The sequence below is a fragment of the Peromyscus leucopus genome, chromosome 22, assembly GCF_004664715.2.
Source record: "Peromyscus leucopus breed LL Stock chromosome 22, UCI_PerLeu_2.1, whole genome shotgun sequence".
NCBI classification, from domain to species: Eukaryota; Metazoa; Chordata; class Mammalia; order Rodentia; family Cricetidae; genus Peromyscus; species Peromyscus leucopus.
In genome coordinates, this window is record NC_051081.1 from 36,775,557 (window position 1) to 36,802,484 (window position 26,928).

General features: G+C 51.7%; 1 protein-coding gene across 4 annotated transcripts in view; it reads left to right on the forward strand.

The window, feature by feature from the left end:
- The window catches only part of Dnmt3a (DNA methyltransferase 3 alpha), a 111,821-nt gene that overhangs the window by 17,753 nt on the left and 67,140 nt on the right, over positions 1 to 26,928 (forward strand). For 3 of the 4 annotated variants that reach the window (XM_028875156.2, XM_028875160.2, XM_028875144.2), the window contains exons 2-3: positions 11,106 to 11,349; positions 26,793 to 26,897. In XM_028875156.2, the coding sequence (XP_028730989.1) occupies positions 11,287 to 11,349; positions 26,793 to 26,897 (168 nt within the window). In that variant the 5' untranslated portion in view covers positions 11,106 to 11,286. The remainder of the gene's footprint in view (positions 1 to 11,105; positions 11,350 to 26,792; positions 26,898 to 26,928) is intronic. The other variant, XM_037198111.1, reaches the window with a different exon arrangement.

Genomic DNA, 26,928 nt, shown 5'->3' on the forward strand with positions numbered 1-26,928 from the left:
GGGGTCACTGGCTTTGACACTGGGGTCTAGGCTTAGCATGCCCTGCTGGGTGCCTCCCTGTTTCCAGGGCTGTGGAGTAGGCTGGACCTGGATCCGTGATCCTGCCCTGGACTGCCACAGCTCCTTAGGATCCTCCGTTCTTCCAAAACATGGAGAGCCACCGGACCTGCTTAGGTTTGTTAGAAGGACTGAGTGCAGCAGTTTACACACCCTCAAGCACAGTGCTTGTCATGTGACAGGCGTGCAGCAAAGAGCTGAATGAATAAGTGAACTCCTCCATCGGGCACAGCACTACAGTAGAAGACTGTGGTGTGTCCCACCACGACCAGCCCCCCAAACTGAACCAGGAGTCAGAGGGGCTGGAAACTGTTTCCTGGCCTGCCTGTGCCCTAGGTGAATATAGCTGCAGAAGTCCCGAGCTAAGTACAAGAGATGGTGATGGACAGGACGGCCTTTGAGCCGTGGTCCTCCGACTATGACCTTGGGGCAGTTTGGGAACCTGCCCAGACTTCATTTTCCTCATCTGGGAAATGGGGATAAAAATAGTTCTTCACTCCAGATGGTGGGGGTGCTGTGTGAGAGTTAATGAGATGTTGACATCGTAAAGCTCTATTCACAAGCGTGGCGTGGCGTAGGAGCTTAATACACACAGCTTCTGGTTGAGCGACGTCCACTTGTGGGCACTCCAGGGATTTTGAGAAAGGAGAGAATCTGTGGGTGGATGAGTCAGACTAATAATTGTGAAGATTTATCGATGTTTTTCTCAGTGCCAGGCACTCTAGGAAACATTTTTAATTCATTACTTTTTGAGTCTCTCCACAGTTGTGAGAGGCAAGTTCTGTTACTCCCTCTATTTACAGCTGAGGAACCCGGGGCCAACCTGATTCAAAGGGAAAAGGTCAAGGTTTGGACCAGCCTGGCTTCCTGGAGGGCTTCCCAGAGCTGGAGACCAGCTCCTGAGTCAGGCTGCCTCCTATCAGCCTCCTCCGACTCACTCACACAGTACAGGAAGTTCCCTCACCTCAGGTGGGCCAGTGCCCTGGCCAGACAATTATTACCTTTGATTCCTTCTCTACATCCATTGGCTCTTTGTTCTGGGCCCTACTCATCCCATGTGGCCTCCAGACAGTGGCTGGCAGCCCCCTGACTCACTTTCGGCTTATCTCATCTTTCTGTAGTATCAGTTAAAAAAAAATTCCAGGTAACGCCTCTGATTGGCTCTGTCGGGTCACATGGTCACGCTGCACCAGGGTGGGTCTGGGAGGCGGGGGCGGCAGAATGCAAGCACAATCCAAACTTTCAGAAATCTCCAGAAGACTGGAGGTGAGGCGGGAGGGACTTTGGGGCTCTGACCTTGGGACTGTTCAGGTAGGACAAGGATTCGGGTCTGTGGGTGCTGATGGGGTTATTTTGGTAAGTGGGAGCACAAGAGGAGCTGAGACCCAAGGCATCCTTCTGAGCTGTTGAGGAGGTTGAGGCTGGACAGGAAGGTGGAGATGGTGTCGGGGACAGTGGGTGGGACCCAACTTGAGGCCCCAGAAGGAGGCTGGATTGTGGGGCTTTGATCTGACGTGTCTGGCTGTGGTTGGGATGTGTTCAGCATCGACACCCCCAGTTTTGGGAGTGACGAAAATGAGGTGATATCATGGGCTGAAGGACTGGATACTTCATGAAGGACAGGGTGCATGCTGGGAGGGAGGTGGCTGGTGACGGAACTGTGTAGGTGTGACAAGCTGAGGTTGGTGGCTCTGTGGGACGTGATGATTTCACCAATCAGCCGGAGGGGAATGGCTCCTCTCCTGTTTCTGGAGGAGAGACTGAGGCCACACACCATCAGTGGCCGAGGTGGAGTTGAAGGCCTTTTCCCCACGCCGGGTCCCTCCTGGTAAATCATCTCTCCTAACGGTCTAGGAAGCAGAATACCAACGATGAGGCAGGTGGCCTTTGCCTGGTCCTCTGCCTTCTGAGGGGCAGCTACTATTGATCCTTTTAGATGTGTCCACCAGCCATCTTTATTTACTTCTGCACATAATAATCCCTCTCTATAGATACTTTTCATTGATTTTCTGTTCAATAGATTCTCTTGAATCATTATTACATCGTATTGTGTGTGTGTTGAGGGGGTACACACACCCTGGCATGTGTGTAGAGGTCATCTTGCAGGGGTCACTTTTCCCCCCTCAATGGTATTAAACTCAGGTCATCAGGCTTGGTGGCAAGCCCCTTTATCCACTGAATCACCCTAAATAATTTGTAGTAGGCTTACTATTAACAATACCCTTCCAATAGTCATTCAGAAATGTCTATGCTTATGTTCACATATGTAGTTGCCTGCTTCTAACAGGCGTAATAAAAATGGCCATGTTCTAATTCCCTGAACCTATGGATATGTTACCTCACGTGATCAAAGAGACTCGGCAGATGTGATTAAATTAAAGACCTTGAAAATGGAGAGATTATCCTGGATTATCTGAATCCATCATTGTAACCATGAGGGCCCTTAGAAATGAACCAAGAAGGCAGGAACAGAGTGTCAAAACATGATGAGAGGGACCGATGACCACAGATAGCTTTGGAGATGGAAGGGGCTGTGAGCCCAGGAGAGGAGTCAACCTCTAGAAGCTGGGACAAGTGGGGAAGCAGATGCTCCCTAGAATCTGTAGGAAGGGAATGCAGCCCTGCCAGCACCTTGACCTTAGCGTTAGGGGGAACCACTGTGACTTCTAATGTGCAGGGTTGCTAGGTAAGAAATCTGTTGTTGTAGGCCGCTAATTTTGTGTTACATAAAATGTTTGTGCCATGTGTGTAGATGTGTGTGTGTGTGTGTGTGTGTGTGTAAGCACCTTTGTTAAACCAACATAATATTTGCGTTATTGTGTCAATGTAACTTATTCACAGCTGAGCCTTTTTATTTTCCCTGTAGTTAGTGGTTGCCTTGTGTTTTGCTTGCCTTGTCTTTTTTCTTTCCTTCCTTCTTTCCTTCTTCTCTCTCTCTCTTTCTGGTTTTAAGAGACGGGGTTTCTCTGTTTAGCCTTGGCCATCCTGGAACCGTCTCTGTAGACTAAGTTGACCTCAAACTCAGAGATTTCCCCCTGCCTCTGCCTCCCGGTGCTGGGATTAAAGGCGTGCGCCACCACCCACCGTCCGGCTAGCCACGTTTTCTTTGTACCTGTTGCTAATTCCTTCTGCTCTCCTGAGAACCTTTAGGATGGTTTGCATCGAGACAGTAACAGTGGGTTGAAAATATCTCTGGCCACTTTTTGGGGTCTGTACTCCTGCTGGGTCCACGAGGCAGGTGGCTGTGGTGGGTGACATTCCTGATGGTCCTTTGTGGTGATCCTTGGAACTCTTTCTCTCTACCTGTGGGTTGTGACTGCTTTTGTGCCCTCTTGCTCAGTTCACTCCCCTGGTTGGAGCATGTCCTCTAGGACAGGTGACGGAGTATCCAAATCCAGATAGCACCTGGGTTCTGGCCATAGACTGGGACTAGAAGATGTCCCCGCCACTTGTCAGGTCCAGCAGCAGATGGCAGGGCCTGGCAGGCCTGTACCATGAGTCAGGGCGTCACTGCATAGACGCTTTTCAGCTTCACAACAAAGATCCCTTTCCCTCGTCTCATGGGCTGTATTATAGATATTATAATAGATTATAGATGTGCTGGATTATAGGTATTTTCCCCAGCTTCCTACCAATAGAGTGTGAGATCTTGTGTGCCTGAAAGTGTCTTTATTCTAGTCTCACATTTAAAGGACAATGTGACGGGGTAAAGCACCCTGCCAGGAGAGGTGAGGTCTGTTTCCTTTTGTCCCCAGTTAGTATCTTACCACATAGTCTTGACTGACCTGAAATTTGCTGTATAGACCAGGCTGCTTTTAAACTCATAGCAAGCCTCCTGTCTCAGCCTCCCAAGTAGCTGGGATGACAGTTTCACGCATAATCATGTCCATCTTTTTTTTCTTTTAAACAAAACACTTCTATTAATTTTTTAATAGAAATTTTAATAAAATATTAATTTTTCTACTATATGCAGGTTTTGGTGCACATTGTCAGGTATTTTTGCAAGTGGGTGCACGTGGGTACATGGTTTTGTGTGTGTGCGTGAGTGTATGTTTGAGTGTGTATGTGTGCGTGTGTGTGAGTGTACACATGTGCGTGTGCGTGCGTGCGTGCGTGCGTGCGTGCGTGTGCGTGTGTGTGTGTGTGTGTGTGTGTAACACTACTCTATCTGACCAGCAGGCGTCTGGTGGTTCTCTGGTCTCCATCTGCATCTTCCAGGATGTGAGTGAGTGGGGATTACAGACTTGTGTATTCCGGCACCTGCCCAGCTTTTTTGTGGATTCTTGGGATCTGAACTCTCTGCTGTGCCTGTACAACAAGTAGACACACACGCACGCACGCACGCACGCACGCACGCACGCACGCACGCATGCACACAGTCCCTCTCCTGCCTGCACTTGGTATTTCAGTACTTCTGTGTATCATGCTCATCAGGGTGTTAGGGGAACCCTTACTCAAATGTCAATCATTTCTTTGTGTTAGGAACAAACTCCTCTTCATTGCTCTCCTGGGCTGCAGAGCATGAAAGTTACTCCTTCAGGAAGTTGGAAAGATGGCTCAGCAATTGCAGAGGGCCTGAGTTCTGTTCCCAGCACCCATAGGTGCCCTGGGATCCATTTCCTGGGGATACAGCGCCCCCCTCTGGCCTCTGAGGGAACCCACACATGTGATACACACAGTCACATACATACAATACACATTTTAAAAAAAGAACTTTAAAAAAAAGTTATTACGTGTACCTAGCTGTGCCCCTGTACCCATTAACCATCTTTTCTCACCCTCTCACCCTCTCACATCCCTTCCCTTCCTCTGGTAACTGCCAGTCTATACTTTTTTTTCTGTGAGACCGACATGTAAAACAGCTTTCTCCTCCTCCTCTTCCCTGAGGCAGGGTCTCACTCTGTAGCTCTGGCAGGCTTGGAACTTGCTCCATAGACCAGACTGTCCTTAAACTCACAGATCTGCCGGTCTCTGCCTCCCAAATGCTGGGAGACGTGTGCCACCATCCCTGGCCAAACTTTTATATGTAAATAAAGTCATGTGATGTTTGTCTTCCCATGCCTGCTTTCTTTTTCTTTCTTTGGTTGTTTTGTTTGTTTTTGATACAGGGTTTCTCTGTCTAACAGCTCTGGCTGTCCTGGATCTTGCTCTGTAGACCAGGCTGGCCTTGAACTCACAGAAATCCATCTATCTCTGCCTCCCAAATGCTAGGATTAAAGATGTGTGCCACCACTGCCCGGTGACTTATTTCTTAATCTAAGGTGCTCCCAGCCCCTCCCTGTGGCTGCAAATGGCAGTTTCTTGGTTTTGTAACTGAACAATACTTGATTGGGCATACATCCCATCTTCTCTTTATTTGGTCGTCTGTTGGTGGATTCCCTGTCGCAAACAGCACCTCAGTAAATAAGTACAGATGTCTCTTTGACATCTTTCAACTCTTTTGGATATGTGTTGGTATGATAGTGGGCTAATGAGATCCTGGATCATATGATAAATCATTTTATTTCTAGTTAGCCACCGAGTTTTGTATTTCTACAACCATGATTTTGTAGTTCTACAAGTTCCTTTTTTTTTTAAAAAAAAAAAAAAAAAAGATGCATTTATGTTTTAGCGATGTGTATGCCTGCCTGTCTGTGTATATGAATGTAGATACACAAGAATCCAGAGGTGTCACATTCCCAGAAACTAGAGTTACAGGTGATTATAAGCCAGTTGATGTGAGTGCTGTGTGGGTGGGGTTTTCTGTCCTGCCAGCCTGCTCCCAAATAACCACACAGGGACTTATTATTAATTATAAATGCTCGGCCAATAGCTTAGGTTTGTTACTAACTAGCTCGTTCAACTTAAATCAACCATATTTCTTATCTTCACTCTACTGCAGGGTGGTACCTTTTTCAGCACGGCACATTCATCTCCTGTTTCCTGTGCATCTGGCTGGTGACTCCGCCCTTCTTCTTCCCAGCCTCTCTTTTTGTCCGCAAGTCCCGCCTAACCTCTACCTGCCTAGCTATTAGCCATTTATTAAACAATGAGAGCAGGGCTGAAGAGATGGCTCAGAGGTTAAGAGCACTGGCTGCTCTTCCAGAGGTCCTGAGTTCAATTCCCAGCAACCACATGGTGACTCACAGCCATCTGTCATGAGATCTGGTGCCCTCTTCTGGCGGGCAGGGATACATGCAGACAGGACATTATATATAGTGTGTAATAAATAAATTTAAAAAGGAAAAAACAAGGGCTGGAGAGATGGCTCAGAGGTTAAGAGCACTGGCTGCTCTTCCAGAGGTCCTGAGTTCAATTCCCAGCAACCACATGGTGGCTCACAACCATCTGTAATGAGATCTGGTGCCCTCTTCTATATACATAATAAATAAATAAATACCCTCTTCTGTATACATAGTAAATAAATAAATAAATCAACAACAACAACTACATGAAGAAACCCTGTCTTGAAAAAAATAATAAAATAAAAAATAAAAAAAAATTATTTAAAAAAAAAAAAGAAGAAAAAACAAAAAGACAATGAGAGCAACAGATATTCACAGTGTACCAAAAGGTTGTCGCACAACATGCCGGGAGCTGGATTCTGTCCTTAAGAGCGGTGTGCACTCTTAGCCCCCATGCGTCTCTCCAGTCCCCAGAAGTTCTTTCCTGTTCTCTAACTTTTCTTTTTCAGTAGCATCACGTTCTTGTTTTGCGGCTATAGAAACATCTTCTCTGTATCTAGCGTTTGTTTCGCCAACTTCCTGTTACCATCCTTGTGCTTTGTCCCAGTTGGTTTGATGTTATTTATTCTGGTCCCTGTCTTCCAAGTTAGACGCTTTCCTTTAAAAACATCTATTGGCCCTTGGTTGACCTTTCTAGACTAAGAACAGGGGATTGCAGGACGCAGAAGCAGGCAGAGCTCTGAGTTATAAGCCAGCCTGGTCTATGTAGCAAGTTCTAGGCCAGCCAGGGCTACGTAGTGAGATCCTTTCTCTAAATAAATAAGTAAGCAATGAATGGGGGACTGGCCAGGTGTGATGATTCATGCCGGAAATCACCGCTCACATGGTAGAAGCAGGAAAATCTTTAGTTTGAGGTCATCCTAGGCTACACGGAAAGTTCCACGCCATCCTGGGTGCTATAATAAGATCCTGTCTCAGAAAATAAACAAACAAACAAAAAAAAAAACAAAACAAACAACTGAAACCAACTAACCCAGAGAAGTTGTTTGGAAGCCCTCGGCCTGAAGGCTCAGATCCACACTGGTGGACCAGACAGGCAGTCCTGGCCCCGTTGTGGTGCTGATGTGCGTGCTGCCTCCTTAGGCCTTTGCTCTAGAGGAAATCTGGGCCTGGCTGCCACGGTTTCCCAGTCCAGTGGGGAAAGAACTCACATCAGCACTGAAACGGACTGCCTGGCTGGGCTGTGGCCCCTCTCCCCCAGCCATCTTGCCCTCCAGAGAACCCGAAGTTGTGACTTGAGGAGAAGCAGGTGTCGGGAGGGTTCTCCAGCCAGCCTCTTTATCCTCACATGTGTGTCCTCTTCAGTCTAGTCCCACAGGTGCCTGGTGCCGTGGAGACAAGTGTCTGTTAAGGACTGGGCGTTGTAATCAGCTTTTCTATGCCGGCCTCTGATTTGGCTGTTGCTTTCCCAATCTTGAAATTTTGTTGGTAATGTCTTTTCCCTTGTTCAGCCCATTCCTGTCACTTCACATCTTCTTTAAAAAAAAAACCTGTCTGGAGGGTGAAGGTGGTACAATGTGGAGACTAGATGGTATTGCACCTTTCATGAGGCGTGGTGGCACATGCCTGTAATCTCGGCTCGTGGCAGGTGGAGGCAGGGGGATCAGGAATTCAAGTTCTCAGCTCTATAGCAAGTGTGTGGGCAGCCTGGTCTGTGAGACCCTCGCAGGAAACCAAAGTCAACAAAAGCGGCTGTCGGGGTGGTTCACTTAGTGGGGTTCTTGGCAAACACGAGGCCCTGGGGTTCATCCCCAGCACCACAGAGGTCAGGCGCGGTGGACACGCTGATAAATCCCAGTCCGCAGAAGGCAGAGGCAGGAGGATCAGGAGTTCAAGGATGAGCATTTCCTCACTAAAGATGACTTTTTATTGTGTGTGTGTGTGTGTGTGTGCATGTGTGTGTGTGTGTGTGTGTGTGTGTGTGCGCGCGCGCGCGCATGCATGTGTGTGTATGTGTGTGAGCGTGTACCATATGTGTGCCAGTGCCTGTGGAGGCCAGAAGAGGATGTCAAATCTGGAGCTAGAGTGGCGGTTAGGAGCCAGGGTCCTCTGGAAGAGCAGCAAGCACTCTTAACCAGTGAGCCATCTCTCCAGCCCTAAGTTTGTTTGTTTTCGAGACAGAGTTTCTCTGTGTAGCTTTTCGCCTTTCCTGGAACTTGCTCTGTAGACCAGGCTGCCCTGGAACTCACAGAGATCCGCCTGCCTCTGCCTCCACCTCCACCTCCTGAGTGCTGGGATTAAAGGCATGAGCCACCACTGCCCAGCTCAAGGATGGACATTTTTATGCTGTTCTTACACACATTATTCAGGGTGACTATGGACATGAAGAATTATTGAGGAGAAGATAAAAACATGGCTGGGCTCGTGGTGAGGATTCCGGTTATGCAGCCTTGGCCTCAGTGAGGAGGATGCTGTTAGTGCTGGGGTCTGCTGGATCCTGAGGTGGGCTCTGTGCCGGCTGCCAGCTTGGGAATGTGCTCCAGGATCTCACTGCTCCCTGTAGCCAGGGTAGCTTGAGAGAAGAATGTGGCTCTCCAGAGCAGGTGGGCAGTGCTATGCCCAGGCTTGGGGCCTTGGCCACTGAGTGGAACCTTGTCTGGTCACATACTGATGATTTCAGGTAATGCTAAGCAGTTTTGAAGTCTCTGGACAAACACAAAGGGACCTAGGTTTGACCCAGGACCGCTGTTTTCCGTGACGACCTTTCATGAAGCTCACGTGTCAGGGACGTGGGTGGCCCGAGACACATTCCTTCATTTCCATTTCCTGGGTGCCCTCTGCCGTCCTGTTTTTCCTGCCCACTCAGGTCAGAGGCTCCTCTCCCAGAACCCCAATACAGGTTCCCCTGGGTCTCTCTGGACTGTGGCGCAGACAAATTCCCATTGCTTGCTCTGTGCCTGGTCTGTGTCCATTGGAGGACACTCGAAGGTACCTCCTTAGCCTGCTGGCAGCCTCCTCCTGTTGCCTGTGAGACCCCAACTGTGGGGCAGGTGGAGCCAGGTGACATCCTGGCTGGCGATCAGCTGACCCTGTCGGGACCTTATCTGTTGGCTCTGGGTCCAACTTTTTTCTTCTACCAGCTGCGCCTCAGCGCTATCACCCACTTTTCAATCTTTGATGTGGGGTGATTGGAGACGACCGTGGTCACGAAGGGAGAGCTGGGATTTGGGAGGAATCATCACCGATAGCAGCGGGGAAGCCTCTTGGAGGACTGGGTTGGATCACTTTTCCCCTTGTGCTGTGGGGAGCAGTTTCTGTGGGCTTGGGGATAAGGAGGACTTAGCTTCCAAGAGCACACGGGGGCCCCTCAGAGTTCAGTCATGAGATCTGGCTCACACCTCAGACATGTCCCAACTGTCTGAGCCCCAGCCTTAACGGTAAACTGAGAAAGTGTTTGAGCTTTCCAGATGAGATGCGGGGTTCCTGTGTGGAGCCGTGGAGCCTCTGCCTCAGGTATTGGGCGGCCAGCCTTCACAGAACCCAGCACCTCGCCAAGCTAGGGGCTGTAGGGAGTAAGGGGCCTCCTACCCGGAGCGCCCCTTAGATAGGGTGCCCCTGTTGGGCAGAGCCTCTTCAGCGGGCCTTGGTTGTTTAACTTGGGAGGCCCTTTCTCTCCTGACTCCGCCATGGCCCCCTCCAGCTCCGGCTTCCTTTCCGCCGCTGCCAGATCCCAATCTGGGGCACCCACCTCCCAGGCTGTCACCTCCCTGGGGAAGGAACGGGGGCCCCATGGGCAACCCAAGCTAGGCAGTCTCCCGCTCCTGGTTTTCCAGGGAGCCCTGGCAGAGGGGGGCTGGGAGGAAAGGCCCAACTGGGAGGGGAGCTGGGAAGCCGAACAGGGAACTGGAAGGGGAAGGGTGTGGGTGGGCTCCGATCCAGCCTACCTCCTACTCGTCCTCTGCTGCCAATCCCCTCCCGGGCAGGCACACACTCAAGGCAGGGGCTTGGCGCTGTCTCTGGGTGGGGGGAGCAGGGACCGCTGTGTGTCTCTCTCTGGGGGGGGGGAGCGAAGGAGGGTTGATCTGTCGCAGTAACACACCCACCCTGAGCTGTGGCCTGAGGCTCGGGCTTTGTTATTTCACTGGCTTGCGGCCCACACCTGGAGGAGGAAGAAAAACCCCGAGACTTACAGCTGTGTGTGCGCGCGCGTTCGGAAGGGCTCAAGCCCCCCCAGTCCTGACGGCAAATGGGGCCAGGAGAGCGCCTTGCATGCATGCCCGTTCAGTGAGGCCATGGCCTCGGGCCTCACCCCTGGTACCCAGAGAGTCCAGCACACCCGCCTCCCAGCACAGCCTGGGTTAGGGCCGCAGCGTTGTTAGTGGGGTGCGTGCTGGTCCTGGGCAGGCCCAGCAAAGTGACATTCATTTCACTACATCCTGCGGGCGGCTGCTCACTTCCTCCTCCACTGGAGGAGCGGGGTGGGGGTGGGGGTTGGGGGGTCGGGTGAGGACAGATTAGAAGGAAAATGTAGCTGTGCTGGGGGCCCCTGGTGGTGGCTGGGGTTTCCCAGGGACGGGCTCGGGTGGGAGGGAGGGGTTGCGGAAGTGTTCAGAGGGAAGAAAAGCAGAGGAGGGAGGAGCAGGAGGCCTCTGGAAGTCCCAAAAGTGGCGCACACTGTACTACACACCTTTGAGTTCCTGAAAGGGATTGTCACGGCCTCCGGGCTCTCGGAGGCGGTGGGGAGGCTGCCTCAGTTTCTCCCACTCTGGTGCGCTGGCGAGACCGGGAGAAGAGAGGTCAGAGGCCAGGCTGGCCCTGGGCTGGAGACTAGTCCTGGGAGGGAGTGGATTGCGCCCCCCGCTGACCAACTTCTCTTCCCCCCAGGCAGAGCCACCCGAGGGCCAGCACTGGGGCAGCAGAACTCTTCCGAGGGCTTGACATCAAGATCTATGTGTAAGCTTTAACTCTTGCTCACGAAGACCACAGTAACTCCGTCTCTGAAGGCCAGCAGCCCCCCCCAGAGCCCTCGAAGCCCAGACTGCCTCCTACTGCCCAGCTGCCAGCCATGCCCTCCAGCGGCCCCGGGGACACCAGCAGCTCCGCTCTGGAGCGGGAGGATGATCGGAAGGTAAGCAGCCCCGCTTGGCTCTTTAGGGGACCCTGTGGCTGGTATCCGGGGAGGGAGAGGGGCCTGTCGCCACCAGAGGTTAAATTCTGAGGTGACATAGGACTCTGAACCCAGGTAGTCTGGTTCCAGGACCTTCGTTCTAACCTCTGGGTCTTTTCGAGCACAGGCTCCAACTCTAGGCCCTGTAGCTTTGAAGGGTCCTGCTTGCAGGGGAGTCCCCAAAACCCGGATTTCTTTTTGGATCTGTCCTGTACGATCTGTGAGACGTCGGGTGAGCCACTGTATCTCTGTTGGAGCGGCTTCTGCTTCTCTCTTGTATTCAGTAGCTTTCTGGAGCACTCTAGACATGAGGTGAGGAGCCCACGCAGACATTCACACACACGTGGCTGTGTTCAGATGTTCAGGAGCAAGTGACATCATCGACCTTTGGAGATAATGATGTCACCACCCACCCAGGCTCCAAAAGGGAGTGTCACTGGGTAACTTTTGATGTGGCTCTAGGCCGTGGAACCAGTGACTGCTGTTTTTCAGAGTCCCGTGAGAGGTGACTTCCCCCCCACCTTTACTGAACTCCAAGTCCGGATTAAGTTAGTAAAAGGGGATTTCATCAGATGGGTGGGAATCCCAAAAGTCACCTTGGAGTTGTGGCCACACACGCCAATGCTGGCCTCTGTGTCCACACTGCTGGTATGTGAACATCACTGTCCCACCTTTCTCAGCCAATGGGAGAGGTGCGAAGTCTGTTCTTCTGACAAGGGACGGCCACGTGGCTCAGGTGTGGGGCCCTTGAGTCCGCTGAGCAAGGGCAGCAGCTGGGAGCCCTTGTCACCCACACTTGGCTCCTTCCTGCCTCATCCATTCTTTTTTTTTTCTTTCTGGAGCTGAGGACCGAACCCAGGGCCTTGCGCTTGCTAGGCAAGCGCTCTACCACTGAGCTCAATCCCCAACCCATCATCCAGTCTTAATGTGCGTTTCTGTGTACTCAGTGTGTTCCGACCATTGTGCCTTTTGTCCTGGTGACAACCCTTGAAACACGTGAGGTTAAGGCAGGTGGCCCTGGTTTACAGAAGGAGAGGATCCTGAGCTCGGTGGTAAGCCCAGATCGGGGGTCTGGTCTCTTGCCTCCCGGATCTTACCTTCCCATAACCACCCACAGTCTTGATGTAGACAAGGGTCCCACCCCCAGGATACATAGGTGTGCCTACAGGAAGTCCAGGGGCCCAGCCTGGAACCCTGCACAGTGCTCTGTGTGTGTGTGTGTGTGTGTGTGTGTGTGTGTGTGTGTGTGTGTGTGTGTGTTCGTATGACAAGGTGGGAGTCAGGTGTGCCCCCGGACTGGGTTCTTAAGCTCTCAGTTCACCCCCTTCCCCTTTTGGATATGGTCTCATGTAGCCCAGGCTGGCCTTAAATGCCCTATGCAGCAAAGCATAACCTTGAACTTCAGATCCTCCCACCTCCACCTCCTGAGTGCTGGGCCCGGCTTGTGCCACCCCGACTGGCTTATGCAGTGTTCGAACCCAGCCTAGTGTGTGCTCGGCAAACACTGCTCACTGGGCTACATCCCCGGCCCTCCAGCCTCTCCCTTCTGATCCCATGGGAAATGACTCGACAGTCCAAGTTCCCTGTAGGCCTTCTGAATTCTCTTGCTCTGAACTCCAGCAGTGCACAGACCCTGGCCATAGGGCTGAGGATGCACACGGTCTCCTGAATTCTGCCAAGGCCTGGCTCTGTTTCTCTGCTAGACTGGGTGACCCTGAGCCTCCTCTGCCCTGGCTCCATGCTCTGACGGATGCTGACACCCCATCACATACACTTCAGACCGCCCCCTCAGGTGGGGCAGGCTCCTGGGGTCGGCCTGTGCACCCCATCCTGCCCAGCAGCAAGGCAGGCGATCTCTGCATCGTGATAGTTCCGTATGGAGGAGCAGAGGAAGAAACGCTGTACAAGGAGTCAGAAGTCCCCAGGCCCCAGCCCTGGGGCTGCTACGCATGGGGGATGTGACTTCAGGCCATTGGGGCTTGTGTTTGCTCAGCTGGAAAATGGGGATAGTGACTCTCGCCGTGCCTGTCCTATGACAGGGCGCCCGTGGAAGTCAGATGAGGTCACGGGCAGGGAAGTGCCCTGCAGACAGCAAAGTCTGGTCCAATTATGAGGGATTACGATTGCTATTATTATCTACCCATAGTAACTACGCTGGCTCGGGTGGTAACAAACACACACACACACACACACCCAGCCCTAGATCCCGGGACTGATAGAGCAAGCACACTCACATGCTGGCATGGGCCATTATAACCAAAAGATGACAGCGATCTGGAGAGACAAAGGCTGGGGCCTGGCCGGGCCTCCTTTCTAACCACTCACTCCCACAGCACACAGGCTGGCTCACCTGGCATCCTTCCCTGGCACCCATGGACTGGCTCCAGCAGCACCCCAGAGCCACCTGGTAAAGGCAGGTAGAGACACTGACAGTTGCCGTAATGGTCCTTAAAAAGCCAGCCTGGGGCCCAGACATTGTGGAGCTGCCTGTGAGGGACACGGACTTTGCTCTCTAGTCGAAGAGCCTGCTGAGGTGCCACAGACACCTGGCACAATGGAGCCATCTGCTGAGCCTGAGGGAAGGGGTGAGGCTCCTGCTGGCCCCTTTCATTCACCAGCCCCGCCTGCCTGTCTAGCCTTATCCCTGCCGCCTCCAGATACCATTTGAGCCCTGCCTGGGTTTAGGCCTTGTTTTGGCCTCCCCTGTCCTGATGCCTACGTCCTTGATCACCCTCCACTCTGGGAAAGCCCTGGCCGCACGCTCGTGGGTTCCAGTGTGCAGGAGACCAGTGTGACTCGGCTGTGACTCCCAAACCAACCACATCAGCATCCCCCTGCCAACGTGTGGGAACTGCAAGGTGCAAGCCCCTGCCTGACCTACGGAGTTGAGAGAGCTCTGGGGAAGGGACCCTGGGGGTCCGTCGTCACCCACAGCCCAGGAGTGGGGGGTCTACAACCCCTCTCTTACACATACTTCCCCGGGGTCTGCGGTGGCATGAAGTGAGAAGAATGCCATGGAGAGGAGCCAAAAGGCATCAAACTCCACCAGGGTGCCGGGGGCCAGGCAGGTGTGGCAGCATGTAGTTAGAGCGACACTCACAAGGAGCCGTGCTCGCCTCTGAGCGTACACAGAGGGGTCTATGGAACTGAGCTCCATTCTTGCGTCCCGCCATCCATGAGCTAGCTGGGCAGGGGTTGCTGCTTGGGGGGGGGGGGGGGCGAACACAGATGGCTGGTGGGGGGGTTGGGGGCAGTGCTTTGGTAAGTGAGTCTACAGCACAGGGTTGAGGCTCAGAGAGACAAGGAACTCGGGAAATGTAAGTCCGTGCCATCCCTATGGAGGGGAAGGGAGCAGGAACATTCAGGGGCTTCCTCAGGCCCCCACATATGAATTGGAGCCAGCAGGGGTCTGGGCCCCAGGCTATATCCATGACCTTCATGACACCCTTTCCTCTGGCTTCAGATACTTTGTGGCCGAGATGCGTTGAGCGTTGACTGTTTGCTAGACACTCTGCAGTGCATCATTTTATTTCGTATAGTTGTCCCAAAGGCACTGATAGTCTTTTTTTTTTTTTTTTTTTAAGATTTATTTATTTATTATGTATACAGCATGCATGACTGCAGGCCAGAAGAGGGCACCAGATCTCATTACAGATGGTTGTGAGCCACCATGTGGTTGCTGGGAATTGAACTCAGGACCTCTGGAAGAGCAGTCAGTGCTCTTAACCTCTGAGCCATCTCTCCAGCCCGGCACTGATATTCTTACGATGCTCTCTTATTGAGGACTAAATTGAAGCTTGGAGATGCTAAGTCACTGGTCTGAAGTCTCCCAGGGTGTTGTTCCGGGTCCTCCCAGGTGAAGGGGGTGGGGTTAAGGGGGTGGGGTGAAGGGGGTGGGGTGAACAGTGGCTTCCAGCTGTGCCGCCCTGAAGCATTGCCCAGAGTTTCTCCTGCTGCAGACCCAAAGGTTGTTTATTTAGAATGAAAATGGAGGTTTTTGTGGAGCTCTTCCCTTGTGGATGTCGAAGGCACTTCTGATCCAGCAGGAATGCGTGTGTGTGTGTGTGTGTGTGTGTGTGTGTGTGTGTGTGTGTGTGTGTATGCGTGCACATACAGAGTTAAATCTTCCTCATTGAAAACACTACTGTGGGCATCTCACTTCTCTCCACCCCTCACTCTTTGGAAGCACTGTTCTTTTTCTAACCCTGTCTTTCTCCAGACTTCCCCACCTTTTTTGGGGGGGGGGGCTCTCACACAGCTCAGTCCCACAGTCTGCAGGATGAACCAAATGGTCCTGGAGGGCTAGTGAAGGACTCGGGTAGAAGGGTAAGGCCATGCCATGTCATGTCGGTTGGGCTGGTCCTCGGGCAGCATACCCCTCCTGCCCTTCCCGTTGTGGGGTGGAGGAGACTGCAGTAGTGCAGATTTGTGCAGGAGAGCTCAAAAGTGTGTGCGTGTATGGTGTGTGTGTATGTGTGTGTGTGCGCGCATAAATGTAGACTAAGATTGGGGCTCTTTCCTTTCCTCCGTCCTTCAGGTCCAGCCCCGAGGCCTGGCAAGTACAGGTTTCCCTTGGCACTGAGCTCTTCCTCGGTGTGGTACACAGTTCAAGGGCATCCTTGGGTGAGCCCCACCAGCCTCAAGTCCCGGTGCTTTGTTTGAAGAACCACAGGTCTGCAGGAGACAGAGCCTTCTGGGGGTTCTGCCTTTATTGTACTCAGATTTCTCTCCATGCTCACTTAAGGCTGGCAGGTCATTAGGGGCTCCTCTGAAGAATATCTCCAGAGGAACCTTTGTTTGTTTGTTTGTTTATTTTTGGTGTTTTGCTTGCATGTATGTCTTTGTGAGAGCATTGGATCCCTTGGAACTGGAGTTACAGACAGTTGTGAGCTGCTATATGGGTGCTGGGAATTGAACCCAGGTCCTCTGGGAGAGCAGCTAGTGTTCTTAACCACTGAGCCATCTCTCCAGCCCCATTTATTTAAAAATTTTAAAAATCATTTATTTTAAACGTGTGTGTGTGTGTGTGTGTGTGTGTGTGTGTGTGTGTGTGTGTGTGTCTGTGGAGGCTAGAGGTGCCAGGTGCTCTGGAGCTGTACTTACACCTGGGTGTGAGTTGCCGATGTGGGTGCTGGCAATAAAACTCAGGTCCTCTGAAAAAGCAATGCACACTTTTAACCACTGAGCCCTCTCTCGCCAGTCCCTCACCCCCAGTCCCTCACCCCCATCCCTATAGGATTTTCAAATAGAGAAAAGCTGTTTTTTTTTTTTTTTTCCCTTTCCACATGGTAATGACATGTACGTTTCTACTTAGTGGAGTAATTGAATGCTTGGCGCTTGCGGCAGGCTTCTGATGGACATGGCCCACTAGAGCTGACCAGGACCCAGGCTTGGGCTTATGTTGTCTAAAATTCTTTAAAGTTAGATGCTGTGAACCGTCAAGTTTAGCCATGCTGTCAGAACGGCTGTGGGTGGGGCCGACCAGGCTCTAGACACAGACCTGGATTTGCATCAGGGCTTTTCTGCATGACTCAGCGGCCGAGACAGCACCCTGTCTGCCTGGGATGTGTGTGTGAGTGATTGATTAACTTAGGGACCTGCTACATAGTAAGCTAGCCTCATTAATCTAGATTTTGTTTTGTTTTCTGAGACAGGGTTTCTTTGTGTAACAATCCTAACTATCCTGGAACTCACTTTGTAGACCAGGCTGGCCTCGAACTCACAGAGGTCCACTTGCTTCTGCCTCCCCAGTGCTGGGAATCAAAGGCATGCACCACTGCCGCTCGGCTTAATCTAGATTTTGGATAACTATCACTTATCCCTCTGCTTATTTGCCTGCCTGCCTCCCAAACCTACCAGTCTGCCTGCCCCTCTCTGGGGATGGGCCACTAGGGGCTATGAGGGAAGGGAGCCAGGATGGGGTGTGTTGAATGCGGCCTTGAGTCCTCTCTGAGCCAGGAGGCCTGTGAAGAGAAGCTCTTCTCCAGGTCTTCAGGCCCCAAAGGCCTGAGGGACAGAAGGGAAACCAAGTCAGATGGCAGTGAGATCTTCTGCCTGCTGTGGCTAGCGCCAGGAGCCTGCACAGAGCCTAAAGCCAGGACTACGGTCTCTTGGGTCCTTCCTGCTGTAAATGATAAGGTGAGGATCGGAGCTCAGCCCTGTTAGGAAAGCAGGTTCCCTAGCTAGGGTAAGTGTAGGGAAGACTGGACTCAACAATGTAGAGGAGACATGGAGAGCTGAGTTTAGCATCCCAGGACAGGAAATGACCTCTTCTGCCCTGGTACCTGGCCTGGGCCCAGGAGGCCTGGTTGTGCCTGTGGCCACCTTTGCAGAACCACGGGACAGTTAAGGTGTCAGCCATAGGTTGTATTGTGTGGCAGGTTACTCAGGCATCTCTCGATGCACAGTTGTTCCAGGTGACCTGGGAGATGCCCACTCCCTTTATCCCCATTCCACAGGTGGGAACCAAAGGAGGCTAGGGACCTTGGCATAGGTCAGGTGGCTGCAAAGTGGTTTCATCTAGCCTCACTCCTTCTGTACATCAGGGCAAGCCCAGAGCCATGATGGCTGATGCGCTGCCGAGGGAGCAGCAGGAGTGGGTGGGCTTGGTGCCCACGGGGTTGGCCGCCAGCAGAGCACTGGGAACATTCCACTCTGGCCCTCAAGACTGAGTTCCATTTGTGTCCCGTACACAGTAGGTACCCAGTGGATATTTTCATCATAACCCTGTTGCCTGGCCTGCTGGTGGGGGGTGAGGTCCAGCACACTGGGCTTGCGTTGTGTTTTGTTTTTTCTTTGTTTGTTTGTTTTTGGTTTTTCGAGACAGGGTTTCTCTGTGTAGCTTTGCGCCTTTCCTGGAACTCCCCTCTGTAGTCCAGGCTGGCCTCGAACTCACAGAGATCTGCCTGCCTCTGCCTCCCAAGTGCTGGGATTAAAGGTGTGCACCACCTGTGCTTGTGTTTGTTCCGGGAGTAGGTGAGGCAGGCAGCTTGTGGAGGCAGCCTGGATGCCCTGGCAGGCAGAACTATTTCTAATCCTTTAACATGTATGAAGCACCTGCTACGTACAAATACCATGATCTGCAGGGGACCCCAAAGGGACACTAGGACATGGCTCCTGTCTCTGGGGATGTGGCCTTTGGCTAGGAGGGATGATTTCCATCAGTAATTGCCCTATGAAGCCACCGGATGTTTGCCCACCACTGTTGAATTACTGAAATGAAGGTGACTGTTGGAGTATCCCCAGCAATTCTTGGGTCCTCAGCCTTTGTCCCTGGCTGTGTGGCAAGAACTACCTCTGCAGGGGGACGAGGCATGTCTGCATGTGGGAGCTGTGCATGTTTTGAACTGGTCTGAGATGCCCTGTGATAGGGTGCTCTGACAGCCCCGGGCAGGGCTTCGCCTCCTGCAGAGGGCAGTTCTTTCATCAAATGCCCCGGCCACAGACAGTCCCTGGGAGACCAGCCAGCTGGCAAAGGCTGTACATGCTTATTGTCCTAGGAGGCCTGGGCAGGTAGATGGCTGGATCTGGCAAGTTCATCCCCTTGACTCAAACACCAACTTGAGGCGTCTGATCAGCAGATTCTGGGTCAGTGGCTTCTGGTCTAAAGCACTGACAGGAACATGGATGTCTTTCTGTTTTGAGAAAGGGCTTCAGGCAAAATATCTGTTTGTGGGGCAAGGATGCCTACATCTAGGGATGGAGAGGGAAGTGTAAGTGCGTATGTGTGCCAGTGAATGTCAGGTGTGCTCTCAGTGTGCATTGCTTGTGTGTAGAACATGGCATGGGGGGTGGAGAATAGAGGCAGCTGCATTGGAAAGACCCACAGGCTGGGAATGAGACGGTGGAACTGTTTGAAGGCCTCCTCGCCTGCCTCCACCTTCCAAGAGTTTCATAGTCTCTTTGAACTTCAGTCTGCTACCTGTGTCGTGGGAAAACATGACACTACTCTGGTGTCTGTAAATCAGAAGATTAAAATTAAATAGAGCCTGACATGGTAGCTCGGGCCTATAATCCCAGCGCTCAGGGGGTAGAGGAAAGGGGATCAGAGGTTCAAGGCCAGCCTCGAGTTCTTAAGAGCCTATTTCAAAACCCAACCACCAAAAGGAGTATATGGAAATGCTTTCTTGATTCTGCTGTGCTGTTCAAACGCGAGCGGTTATTGTTGCCATAGCCAAGCTTGTCAGAAGGCAACGTTGTGTGTGGCTTAAAATAATCCATCCAGTGAGCTGTGCTAAAATGTAGGTCAACTCATAGCCTCCAAAGTTTAGAGAGAGGCTGATGGGGACCACTGAATCTAGCAGCCCCCCTCCCCAGCTTCAGGTGCCCACAGAGCTGTAAAGACTTCCAGAAATGGAAAGTGGCAATGGTGTAGAAGATATATTTTAGGTTGGGGGTTGTGGCGCATGCCTGTAATCCTGACACTTGGGAGTTGAAGGCGGGACCACCATGAACTCATGGACAGCCTGAGTCACACAGTGAGGGCCTCCCTCAACAAACAATAACAGAAGAAAAAGAACACAGGTGTGGTGGCTCATGTCCATTATCAGCACACAAGAGGGCAAGGCAGGAGGATTATTGTAGTTGGAGCCAGCCCAGGCTACATAGTGAGTTTTAGACCAGGCTGGGCTAAAACCATCATACTCCTGTTTGTGACTGTGGAGACATAATGATCTGTGTGACTCTGGAGTCCTGTGCACTGTGTATTTGCACAGGTTTGTAAGTGTGTCTCATTTGCATATGTGGCCTCTATTCTTTACTGAGTGTCCACTGGGTGATAGTCACTCATTTAAGGGTTTTCCAGTGTCTGTCTTGTGCCGGGTACATCAGTCCAGGCTTTTATTCTTTTTTGTTTTGGGGTTTTGAAGGCTCTCAAGTACTCTAAGCTAGCCTAGAACTTCTGATCCTCCTGCCTCCCCCTCCCAAGAAGTCCCTATTGGCCAAGCACAGTAGTACATGTCTGTAATCCTAGCACTGGGAGGCTGAGGCAGGAGGATTGCAAGTTTGAGACCAGCCTGAAATTCATAGTGAGCCTTTGCCTCCAAAAACAAAAATAAACAACAGCCCTGGTCGCTTCCTTCAGGAAGCTCATAGCCTAGTCAGCATGATGCCCAAGGCTGGACTCCTGGGTGGTAGGCATCACAGGGAGGGTGTCTATCAGGATCTACCCATTCAGTTAGGCAGAAGACAAGAAAAGGAGGACCCGGGAAGCAAGCCCAGGACCCAAGGCTGGGAAGCCTTCAGGAGAGGTGGGCTAGGCAGGGGAATGGCTGTGCCTAGATGCCTGGGAAGCAGCTGCTCTTGCACCTGCTGCATGCCTATGTCGGGGCCCTGGGATGCAAAGGAGGCACAGGCATTCCAGCAAGAGGCCAGGGAACCTTTGCATGAACCAGGAGCTGGGTTGGATCCTGCAGGCCCCCGGGCTTCCCCTCAGAGAAGGTTGAAGCTCTGTAGAAGGACATAATCCACCAGGCGATTTGGAGAAGTCGGGGAGCCCAGCATCCGCATAGCTCACCATAGCAACGGCAGCGGCCAGATGTTGGGATCTGTCTGCTGGTGAGTGATGGCTGCACATGGAAGGGAGAGAGCTGGGATTTGCTGGAGGCCAGGAGGGGTGGGGGCGGGGTGCTGGGGATGCTGGCCTGTGTGAAACATTCTAGTCAGGCTGTATGGAGGCAGGAGGAAGTGAGCAGTTCCCCGGTGACTGTCACATGTTCATCTGTCCCCTTACTTATTTCTCATGCTGTCACTGTGAAGTAAGCATGGTCCCCGTGTTATGGATGAGGGAAGCAAGCTGCAGAGAAGATATAGTGAGTTTGAAGTGATGAGTAAATATAGAGCACAGCGGAAGTCCGCGCTCACCCCAGCCCTGCGCTTTCTAACCCCCTGTCTATAATGTCTGCCCCCCCCCACAGATCTTTTTTTGTAAAACATAAAAACAGGTTATCATTCCAAAGTCCAGGGTTATTTGAAACTGGAAAGTATTTTCTCTGTAGAAAGTAGTAAAAATGATAACATTTCCCAATAAGCCCTTTTAAGCCAAATAATAGCTGAATTGTACACATAAATATTGATTAGATTCTGGGATACAGAGGAAACCTATCTTCATCTGTTCAGAGAGCTATGTTTTACTTAAGTTGTGTAAGTGAGATTCCTATTCATCTTCCCCTTCACTGTTTGATTTATGGCAGACATTTTTCTGTAGGCTAATCCATAATCTAAAAAGATTTTAGCCTCCCCTCCTGAAAGTACAGCCAGCATATCCTTTCATCAGCTTAATAGAGTACAAATTCTTATCCTAATAGTGAAATGTTTCACTAAAGCTTGCCCAGTGATTGGGCAAAACCAAAACTTATTATAAGCCACAGTCATCCTAAGGTTCTCCCTGCTAGGTAGCCTCCCAGGATCTGCCCCACAGCTCTTGAAGTGACTGACTGAGTCTCCTAACTTGACAGATGAAGAGGCCCGCCTGGACTCTAATCTGTTCCCATTAAATGTGTTGCTGTTTCCACATGCTCAGGTTACTGCAGCTCAAATCCTTGCATTTCAGATGCCCCTTCATTCAGTGCTGCTTGCAGACTTGAGAAGCAATAACCCACATTCCTTTGCATAACCCATGAGCACAGACCCAGCGTAAAACAGGCCCCTGACAGATGCAAGCATAAGCCACTTGATACACTTCCCTGGAGTCACTGAGGGCATGGCCCAGACCATCTGTTCCCCCGACTCAGTGTATCAGCCCCCTGCCCGGCAGCATGAACCACGGGCGGGCCCAGAGCGGAATGCATGCCCTCCATTTTAGAATGATATGTTGACAACTTGCTTTCCATAAAGCTGTCCTTCTGAGCCACATGGGAAGGTGGAAGCCAAACCTACCTGAAGACCGGGAGGTCTGCACATACCTTGCTTCATGCTGGGCGTGGGTTTGAGCCTGGCACATAGCTGCCTGCCTGGTACTCTCCATGTTGGGGAGAGGTGGCCCCTTCTTCCTGGGCTGGGTTACCTTGAATTGAATCTAGCAGGGACAGAAGTGTGTTGAGTGTGTGTAGCATGCCTGGACAGCTTGCATGGGGGTAAAGCAAGGGACCACAACCATATGGCATAGTGTTTTACGGTCAGAGACGCTCTCCCATGGGATTCATGAGAACGGGGGCTTGTCTGTACTGAAAGTGTCTTTGGTTTGGGTCATCCTTTTCTGTTTTGGTCAAGGCCTCCGGTGGTTTTGAACCCTCCATTTAGTCATGAGTAACCTTCAATTTAAGATCTCCCGTTTCTGCCCTCCGTGTGCCGGGATTATGGGCTGCCATGCCTGGTTTGTGCTGCTGGGGTTCTAGGGCAAATTCAAGCACGCTAGGTAAGACTTCTACCAATCTAGCACAAGAGGCTTTGTTTTTCTGTCGTTGATATGTGGTGGCCATCTTTTCTTCCTGATTAAAGACCAGATTGGCTTTCACCCTTTGATTTTTCCAAATGAAATCTAGAAGGTCAAACCCCAAACAAGTAACTAATCAGTATAGTTTGCTAAAGAAATAGTTCAAATCCCAGGTAGTGTAGTTCTTACAGGATCCACCCTAGGCTCTGAGGTAGAAACAGGGAACAAATCAGACAACAGACCTGCCATTTGTTTACTTTAGAAACCTGAAAGGCTCCGTCCGGGTGGTGGTGGTGGTGGTGGTGGTGGTGGTGGTGGTGGTGGTGGTGCACACCTTTAATCCCAGCACTCCCAGAGGCCAGCCTGGTCTACAGAGTGAGTTCCAGGACAGCCAGAGCTGTTACACAGAGAAGCCCTGTCTCAACTGCTCCCCCCCCCTCCCCGCAAAGAAACCCGAGAGGCAGGCGGAATGGCCATGTTCTTACCTCATCTCGTGAATGAAGGAACCTGAGGCTCAGAGAGGTGGATTCCATGATGAGAAACAGGAGCTCTGGATGTGCTTTCGTCAACTACAGGTCCTGTGCCATCTCTACGACCTCTTCATAGTTTTATGAATATGGTAGAATCAAGTCAACAGCAATACCTCACTCCCAAAGTTGCTATCCTATAACGACCTTCACACTCTGAGCTGCGTGGGTCAGATTTGGTCTGTGTGTCCCCGGTAGTCCTTTCTTGCAGGGGCATCCTTAGAACCTTGGGAGACAGCTCTGAGCCAACAGCCTGGCTCCCTTGGGCATGTGTCCTTGGGCTACCCATGGCAGGTCCTTTGAGGTATTCCCCACCCAGTCCCCTTTCTGATGCCTGTCTCCCCGGAGCCTTCTATCACCTCTTCTTCATCAGCCTCCCCTAAAAGGAGCCCCCACACCGGAGCCTCCTCTGCACGATGGCTCCACCTTTATGGCTTACACGGTCCTCTCCAGCCCTTCTCCAACCCCTTGTCCTCAGGCCATTGTGTGTTGCCCAGTGGCAGTGCCCTCCGAAGCCAGCTCTGATGACCCCTAGCCAAGTCTCCTTGACCTCACTGCATCTGCTCTCTTGCCTAGCAAACGTCCTTCCTTGTTCCTGCAATGCACCTGAGACCTCGTCTGTACCTCTGTCTATTCTGTCTCCTTTGCAAGCTGGACTGCCCCCACCCATGGGTGTCACCTCCACTCACTGTCTCTTCAGAGGCCTCTTAGAACTGGAGCTGTGATTGTCTGCTTCCCAGACACGCCTTGAGTAGATGGATGGATGGGCAGACGGACAAAAAGGTCAAGGATGCTCTTACTGGCTGTCAGATGTCTGTGATTGGTCACAGTAGGTCTTCACTGCATGCCCTACCAGTACCTGAAAATTAATGTGGTGAACCACAGACTATTTTGAAATCACAGAAAATGAAAGCTGAGTGGGATGTGGGGGACCATCTCAAATCTCCAGGAAACCTGAGCACCCTCGCCTTCTCTGTCCATGGTACCGGTGTCTCTGCAGCTTGGCTCCTCCAGTGAGATCTGTGAAGCCAATTTCAGCTCCCAATATCAGGTGGGGCTTGGGGGCCAGCCTGCCACCCTTGAGCTGGGTCCAGGGCACTTTCCCCTTCCCCAACATGGTTTCTGCCACTGGTTAGTCATGCTGGAGTCTGCTGAGTCAAAAGAGACTTGTGGGTGGTTTGTGGCCGGGCTGGAGCAGTGAAGCAGGACTTTCTAGGCATGCGACTCTGCCCCAGGAGTAAAGCCCAGAGGTCTCAGCCCTAGGTGGGTTTTGATGAACAGGAACAAAGCAAACAGAACTCTGGGAGTGAGAAGGATCTAGGGGTGCCATGGTCCCCAAGACACTTCTATGGAGCCATGGCACATCCGAGCCAGAGCCACATGGACCAGGCTCCAGGGTAGAGGTGTTTGCAGCCTGAATGAAATTCCTGCATTCTGCACAGAGGCCTGCATTTCAAATATGGCATGCATTTTAAACAACATCACTAATTGACCATTTCTCTTCATGTTATTTTGTTGTCGATAAAGATTCATTAACTTATTCCTTGAATGTTTGTTTCTGTATAGATTTTTTTTTTCTTCGTATAAATAAAACTTACTGTGGTCTGGGATGATGGCTCCGTGGTGGAGCATGTCCACAGCACGTGGGAAACCCTGGGTCCCAAACCAAAGAGACTCAGAAATAGATCCATTACCAGAGCCTTGTGTTACGGTCTTGTAGTTAGGAAAATATGAGGGCTGGAGAGATGACTCGGTGGGTAGAGTTCTTGCTATGCAAGCATGAACACCCAAGGTCAGATTCCCCAGCACCCATGTAACTGCTGGGTGAGGGGGTGCATCTCTGGAACACCAGTGCTGGGGTGACAGAGTCAGGAAGACCCTGGGACTTGCCAGCCACTTTAGCTAAGCCATTGAGTTCAGTGAGAAGACCCTGTCTCAGAAGATAAGGTTCAGGGTTGGTGATACGCAGAGTTCAGTGGATAAAGTCACTTGGCCCAAAGCCTGACCACCTGAGTTCAACTCCCAAGACCCACAAGGTAGAGAGAATTGACTGAGAGGTCTCTGACCTTTTCGTGTGTACTGTGGTACATGTGTGTGCATGCACATATCCACAAATGATATGTGTAATAACTTTTCTGTTGTTTGTTTTTCAAGACAGGGTTTCTCTGTGTAGCTTTGTGCCTTTCCTGGATCTCCCTCTGTAGACCAGGTTGACCTCAAACTCACAGAGATCCGCCTGCCTCTGCCTCCCAAGTGCTGGGATTAAAGGCATGTACCACCACCACCTGGCCCTATATGTAATAACCCTTAAATTATTTCTTAAAAGGTGGAGAGCAATTGAAGAAAACACTCAAGATCTCCACATGTACACATGCACCCATACACACAGAAAGAAAAAGAGTGTGGTTAAAGCCAAGTATGGTGGCTCATGCCCAGCACCCAGAGATGGAGGTAGTAGTTCAACGTCATCCTTGGCCACATCAGGAGTTTGAGCCTACTCTGAGCTAAATGAGATCTTGTCTTAAAAATCAAAAGAGAAGCCAGGTGGTAATGGCATACGCTTTTAATCCCAGCACTTGGGAAGCACAGAGAGGATGATCTCTGCGTTTTGAGGGTCCAGCCTGGTCTACACGCCAGCCAGGGCTACACAGAGAAACCCTGTTAAAGAAAAGAAAAAAAAATCAAAAAGAAGCTTAGTGTGGGGCAAGCACCTTTAATCCTGGCACTCAGGAGGCAGAAGTAGATGGTTTCTTTTGAGGCCTGGTCTACATAGCAAGTTCAAGGTCATCTAGGGTTATATCGTGAGACCTATCTAAAAATAAATAAAACGCACACTCAATGTAGTCATCAGAGGGTGTAATACCTGCTGGAAGAGTGGGGTCCCGCCGGGCAGTGGTGGCGCATGCCTTTAATCCCAGCACTCGGGAGGCAGAGCCAGTCGGATCTCTGTGAGTTCGAGGCCAGCCTGAGCTACCAAGTGAGTCCCAGGAAAGGCGCAAAGCTACACAGAGAAACCCTGTCTCGAAAAACCAAAAAAAAAAAAAAAAAAAAAAGAGTGGGGTCCCTGCTGGGGGAGTGGGGTCCCTGCTGGGGAATTGGGGTCCCTGCTGGAGGAGTGGGGTCCCCGCTGGAAGAGTGGGGTCCCTGCTGGGGGAGTGGGGTCCCTGCTGGGGGAGTGAGGTCCCTGCTGGGGGAGTGGGGTCCCTGAAGGCCCTTTAGGACTTAGGTAACCAACTTTTTTTATTTGGTCAGTGCTGGGGGCTGAGCCTAGGGTCTTGTGCCTGCCAGGCAAATGCTGTCACTGAAGCTGCACCCCAGCCCTCCGGATGTATTCAGATGGGGCTCAGCTTTACCATACAGGAAGGGTGGGGACGGCATGGCACGGCCCTGGACGTGTGACTTGTGGAAGTAGGGCAGGAGGAGGCCAATGCCGGTCCCGCTAGCCTGGAACACAGTGAGTGCCTCTTGGGTCAGCCCTGGCTTACAGGGTGTGTCTGTGCCCACAGGAAGGAGAGGAACAGGAGGAGAATCGTGGCAAAGAGGAGCGCCAGGAGCCCAGCACCACGGCCCGGAAGGTGGGGAGGCCTGGCCGGAAGCGCAAGCACCCACCGGTGAGTGTCCTCTCGCACAGGACCCGTGCCT